The sequence below is a fragment of the Palaemon carinicauda genome, chromosome 4 (assembly GCF_036898095.1).
Source record: "Palaemon carinicauda isolate YSFRI2023 chromosome 4, ASM3689809v2, whole genome shotgun sequence".
Taxonomy (NCBI): domain Eukaryota; kingdom Metazoa; phylum Arthropoda; class Malacostraca; order Decapoda; family Palaemonidae; genus Palaemon; species Palaemon carinicauda.
Genome location: NC_090728.1, coordinates 30,623,384 through 30,630,417, shown reverse-complemented (window position 1 = coordinate 30,630,417; position 7,034 = coordinate 30,623,384). Strand labels below are relative to the sequence as shown.

The 7,034-nt window shown below is 33.9% G+C and overlaps 1 protein-coding gene across 1 annotated transcript in view; it reads left to right on the top strand.

Annotated features, from left to right (window-relative positions):
* Window positions 1–1,125: 1,125 nt before the first annotated feature.
* The window catches only part of LOC137639337 (uncharacterized), a 24,792-nt gene continuing 18,883 nt past the window's right edge, over window positions 1,126–7,034 (top strand). Inside the window, exon 1 of the mRNA XM_068371617.1 lies at window positions 1,126–1,260. Coding sequence (XP_068227718.1) covers window positions 1,126–1,260 — 135 coding nt within the window. The remainder of the gene's footprint in view (window positions 1,261–7,034) is intronic.

Below are 7,034 nucleotides of genomic sequence, written 5' to 3'. Positions count from 1 at the left end.
GCAGGATTGTTTTGGATTTCCTAACTACGAGTAGACACCATATTCTGTGCTGTTCCTGCCTCTCTTGAAATCAGTACTCCATAATTAGGACGAACAATTGGATTAAGCAATGTCCTCATGGATTTCTATGGTGTCTTATCCTCTTTTTTTTTTTTTTTTTTTTTTTTTTTTAAATACTTGATTTTGACTTGTCCTTTTCTCTCATTTTGCGATTTTCCTTTTCATAAGTGCCTATCAAACGGCTTCGTATTCAGTGTAATAATTTTTTAGTTACTGCTCTTCATCCCGAGGAGAGCAGAGAATTTTTCTATAATTGCTCATATTTGAATCACACTTATTAGTATCAATCTTCATATATGTAGGTAAAAGAACAAGCTAAAAGTTGTTCTCACAAATTGAACTCAAAACCTACTACAGTAATTCAGGGGTAACATTTGTATGAGTTTTCTATTTCGGTCTTTCCCGCTTCTTTTAGATATGCATGAGGACTATTTAGCTTTTTCATGTATGAGGAATTATTCCCCTTTATTATGACCTCAACTTAAAGAAATTCCTAATTCAAAGTTATCGAATTCACAATAATAAGATGTATATTTCACGTTTTAAATTGGTGTTTGACCAATTCAGTAACTGTTTATCTATCTTATATGAATCAATGAATCTTGGATTGAATACTATCCTAATGATTCTGACCTGCACATTCATGTGACGTCATCTCTCACCTGGCACATCATCATGAAATAATTAGAATACCTTTGACCTCCAATTCAGCATTTAACTCGAACTGTTTTCCTTTATGAAAGGGTTCTCTTTGACTTTCCCGGTAAATGTAACAAGATAACTATATTCTGCTAGCTTCGTCTGTGCTATTAGACATTTGTTTTTAAATTTAGTTCTTTAGAAAATAGTAGATATATTCATAGAATTTCTTGTTTTTTCCTTCCACCTGTTCCTCGCTCATTTCACATTCAAACTGTTGAACTATCTAGATACTATATTCCCTAAGTCATTTGAAAATTTGGTGTCTGAAAGAAAACTAGTCACCCTTCCCCGCTGAGAAACCAATAGTTGTTCTCATTTCTCAAAAGCTTAGATTACATCTTGATTATCAATAGGATTATCATAATGATTACAACCCAAGGTGCCATCCTTGTTGGAAAACCAGAATGCTCCAAAACCAAGGGCCCTAAAGCAAAAGAAGTAAAATGCAGAAAACAAATGGAGAAGAACCCAAACAATGAAAGAGAAAAGACAAAAAGTGTAAGAAGTCACGAAAAATCAAAATTTCAAATAAATAATTAACGAATGAATTATGAAACAAGACTTTTGTTCATCTGCTCAACAATAAAAGTGTTTGCGCAAATTTTGATATTCTGAAGATCGAATGATTCAAATACTTTATTGGGATGACTATTACTCAATTTAGTCACAATAAGAAGAAAACTTATAAGAACACCATGTAGTATCAAGCCTTGCCAAAGAAATGGGGAGATTGCTAATATCAACGGTATATCTTGTATCATGAAGTGGATGGCATAGTCTGAGAAGATCTATATGGAAAGATTGATCAGACTTTTGAAAAGTCTTATGTAGGATGCAAAATAAGCTAATTGAACGACACTGCCGCAGATTAATATATAAATCATGGATTATGAATCTGATAAACCTTAAGTTTGTTTCCAACAATTCAAGATGAAAGAACGATATTCAAAGCATGATAGAAGGAAAGAATTAAAGCATTTCCTCAAGATAGACTTATCCAAAAAATCTTAATGGACTCTTTCTACATAAAATTTGTTGTGCAAATGAATAAGAGAGAGGCCGGATAAATTTCTCAAAAGTGAAATTGCAGGAAAAAACAGCGCCTGGAATTTTGAACGAGGTGCGTGCAGTTAAAGACAAAACACTATCCATTAAAAGAGCAGGATAAGGCGGATCTGACATTGAAGACCTACAGTACTATAAACATCCCCAATGATTTGCACCATATACTAAAATTGTTTAGATCTCTCTTAAGAAAGTTAGCAGTCCCGGGTCTACAGTCAGATAAGAGTCATCACCTACATAAGCAACAAGTTTCTTATGAATGGTATATTATGCATATATACTATAAAAAGGTACAGGGTCTAGAACGCTACATGAGGAACACAGAGGTTACATCCTTATAGCCACCATGGTGGTTATCAGCAACTACAGTTCGCAACCAATTAATAAAAATATTTATGAGAATACCAAGAAATGGTCCATCTGTTCAAGTTTGACAAGAAGGGTTCAATATTTAGCACAGTAGAAAGCAGCTCTAAAGTCAAAACCCGTCGCGCAAAATTCATGACCAGAATTAAGGGATTTAGTATAACACTGGAAATTTTAAGAAGGTAATTTCAAGTTCCAGAGCCATTGTGAAAGGCAAACTTGGAATCAGATGATTACTTTCAGCAATTATATTCATACTCTTTGCCAATAGATATTAAAAATCATTAGATACATGAAAGTTATAGAAATTAACTGCTGATTTAAAAAAGAAAAAAATAGAAATAGAAATTAGCTGTTTTTACAAAATCAATTGAAATAAGTCATATGGGTCTACATCTACGTAAGCATCAACGTCAAGTAATATTTTCTTAACATCGTGAGACTAGAAAGCTAAACTAGTCAATTTAGCTTCAGGAAACAAGAATCAGGCTGACTGAGTTACTGAAAGGATTAAATTTTCATTAGGAATGTGAGCGACAGGGCCATCATGTTTAAGCAAGGGTATTCTCTCATGGTCAAATGCCCATATAGTGTATGTTCATTTCTCTATGTTGATCTGTATATTATTATTATTATTATTATTATTATTATTATTATTATTATTATTATCTAAGCTACAACCCTAGTTGGAAAAGCAGGTTGCTATAAGCCCAAGGGCTCCAACAGAGAAAGTAGCCCAGTGAGGAAAGGAAATAAGGAAACATAGAATAGTGTACCTTTGTGACCCTCAAACTAGAGAACTCTAACCCAAGACAATGGAAGCCCATGGTACAGAGTCTCTAGCACAACCAAAGACTAGAGAACAATGTTTTGATTTTGGAATGTCCTCCTGGAATAGCTGCCTACCATAGCTAAACACATAGCATGCATTCAACACTTTCACAGCATCACCGATTATTGGGCCTCCTGCACTATTTCATATCGTCTCTGCTCAAAATTATGCATTTCCCTATATAGGTAGAAGAGACATTTAAAGACTAGGCCTAATTTGTTTTCCTACACGCAACGAGAGAGATTAGTTCACCAAACCTTCAACTGGGCTCCACAAGGCACTGGAAAAATTGGAAGACCCAGGCCTACATGGCTGAGGACCATGAAGCGTGAAGTAGGAGAAGATGAATGGAGAACTATTGATTTAAAAGCTCAAGATGGAGACGACTGCCGAAATCTAACCGATGCCCTCTATGTCAATTGGCGTAAGAGATGATGGTGACACGCAACAATAAGCACACAAACATCTTTATATACAGCTACGCTTGGTTTCATAAAGCCATCGATCAGTTGGCCTCCTGAGAGAAATTCGAAATATATCTATGATCATTTATGGTTTAATATTGAAGATTCTCCTTCTTTACTTTCTAAAACCGTTTCACGTCGGTGAGGAATGACTTGATTTGAGCTCGATATTCAGTGACAGCTGCTCTGACTTTAGAAAGGTTGTAAAATCATTTGACCATTGGTCAATAACTCAAGAAGCATTTGATCAAATACAAGATCAGTGAATATTTTTTGATGATTTGGATTACAGCCCAGACTGAAAATGTGTGCCAGATTAAACACACGCACACACACACACACACACACATATATATATATATATATATATATATATATATATATATATATATATATATATATGTGTGTGTGTGTGTGTGTGTATATATATATATATATATATATATATATATATATATATATATATATATATATATATATATATATATACTGTATATGTTGTGTGTATTTAGAATATATTTTTCATTATCATTATTGTTGTTATTGCTATTCTTATATTTTTAAAACCGTTATAGCTATTACTATTCTTGCTGTTGTTATGAGGGAGGTTTGGCTACCTTGCCAGGACGTTCCTTAGATTATTCGAAGACCGCGACTCTTCGAGTCGTCAAGAACGTCCTACTTAAAATTAGTTAGTATAAGAGGCTAAAGGAACGGGACTTTCTTTATGTGGGAGTAGTCAAGTGTGGAACATGACGCTATAGAGAACTTTATATCAATCAGTCTTCATGCGAGGTCACGTGACCATTTCATTGAACTGGTTACCAGTAACTTTAATGAATGGATAATTATAGACAACCTTGCAATTTCTGATGACATTGCTATTCAACGTCAGATTAACTGATGGGAAGAAATTTGCTTTTCATTATTACAAGTTTTCAACTGATGAAAATTGTCATTATTTTTTTTTCTTTTTTTTTGTATTTTATGAATCTATTACTTTTTCAACTTACTAATCACATGAAGTACTTAGTTATTTGATTTTGCTGTTTGATGGTATTATTTAAAAAAAAAAAAAAATTATTATGTAATTCAACATTTCAAATCCTATGTAATCAAGCTTAGAGCGAATTTATTTTTGAGTTTAGACAATGTTCAGAAGAAATTCCTCATCGTAATGAATTGTACTTAAGCCATTAATAAATCTGCCACTCATCATTTTCTATACGTAACATTTGCCAGAATTGTCACGAGCAACTTGGCCATTTCTCAATCTGAGGATATTGCAATACACTTTTATGATTTATTAAGTGCCATGAATGAGCCCCAAAGGACTGGGTTTGGTCGCTGTTCACATCAGTAATCACTGTCAATCACGGTTGGTCAAACACAGTCTAATCTGACTGGTGGTCTTGGCGTGACTGGAGGGAGATGAGATTTCTCCAATCATTTGAACCATCTCCGTAGATTTCAGAGAACATGGTAAAGAAAGGAATTGTTAATTCTGTGTGTTTATGTGTGTTATCCAACTGGAAATAGATTAAGATTTATCTGGAGACAGTAGACACACACGCACACACGTACATATACACGAATGTATATATATATATATATATATATATATATATATATATATATGTGTGTGTGTGTGTGTGTGTGTGTGTATAAATATATATGCATATTATATATACATATATATATGTATACATATATGTATACATATATGTACGTATACTGTAAATACATATATGTACTCTCTCTCTCTCTCTCTCTCTCTCTCTCTCTCTCTCTCTCTCTCTCTCTCTCTCTCTCTCTCTCTCTCTCTCTCTCTTATATGTTTAGGCTAAAAGAAACAATAGTTAAAAGTTAAAGCACGAATATTAAAATGACATACAAATGCAGGCAAACATTAGAATGCTTAAAAGACACTTTCAATTTCCTTAGCTGAAAGTAAGAAGAAAACTTCCCTTTCCATAAGCACAACGTCACAGAATCGCCTACTCTACATGGTCGAGTTCATCCTAATAGTATTTTGTCACTACCACGAGATTTAATGACAGCCAAGCACGCAAGATGGCTGGCTACGTTTGATAATTGATAGCGTTGCTGTGTTACCGCCATTCCTCGACACTTAACTAAATGATAGAGCGAATCGGAGTCAATATTGATATGACTCTGGGGCCAATTACCTAACGGTAATCACAAACGTGAAGGACGTAAGGAAATTTATGAATGTATTCTCTTTCTTTACCATATAGTATTCTAAATACACACAATATATATAATATATATATACAGTATATATATATATATATATATATATATATATATATATATATGTGTGTGTGTGTGTGTGTGTGTGTGTGTGTGTGTATGTGTGTGTAGGTACAGTATATGTATATTTATACAGCAATCTTTGCATGTATTAATGAAACAATTAAGTGTCTAGACTCTAGAGCTTACGTGCATTTAATAAGCACTTCAGGGTACAGTACTTCTCTACTCCCAGAGTGTATATTAGATGCACGATAGGGCTCCGTACGGAAGTCTCATTATTTACCACTGGCTCTTGCACTATATTCAACAATGTGATTGGCTAAATATATATATATATATATATATATATATATATATATATATATATATATATATACGGTATATATATATATATATATATATATATATATATATATATATACTGTATATATATATATATATATATATATATATATATATATATATATATATATATATACATATATATATATATACATATATATATATATGTGTGTGTGTGTGTGTGTGATAGGGTGGCATAAAAATGAAAATTTAGAGCCACGTGATGTAATATCAACCGTTTGTTTGAAATTATAATTCTAAAGTCTTTATAGGGATGTCGTTGCTCGTCTTACACCCTTCTCTAGTCAAACTGCCAATACCACCAAAATCAACTAACCGCCAGGCCCTTAATTCAGTTTAGGTCCAGAGTAGTATATATTAACAAACATTTCAGAAATTATCCTCAGATCTTTTATCGTAGGGTCAAGTCTGGGTTTCACATGTGAGCCTAAATTGTTCATAGATTATAAGATCGCTCATGAATAGATAGATAGATAGATAGATTCCCCAGCAAGACAGACAATGCTATTGAGGCTAACCATACAAACATATGATCACCCAAGCTAGGACCAGGAAAGGCCACGCACTGGCTGCTGATGACTCAACGGGTTCCGCCAAATCCCCCTTCCCTAGCTCACAAGGATGGGGAGGTTGCAGATACTACTAGAAACTTTCGGGATTGAGCGGGTCTCAAACCCTGGTCATGCAGGGACGTTCCCAATAGGCAACAAAGACATAATCACCGTTACACTGAGTGCGCATCTCCACGATTCTTAAGAGATTAATCGATGATAATTGACTCTGGCCTTAGTAACTATAAGATGTGTATTAAATGGAATTTTTGTTCAGCTCTCTCTCTCTCTCTCTCTCTCTCTCTCTCTCTCTCTCTCTCTCTCTCTCTCTCTCTCTCTCTCTCTCTCTCTATA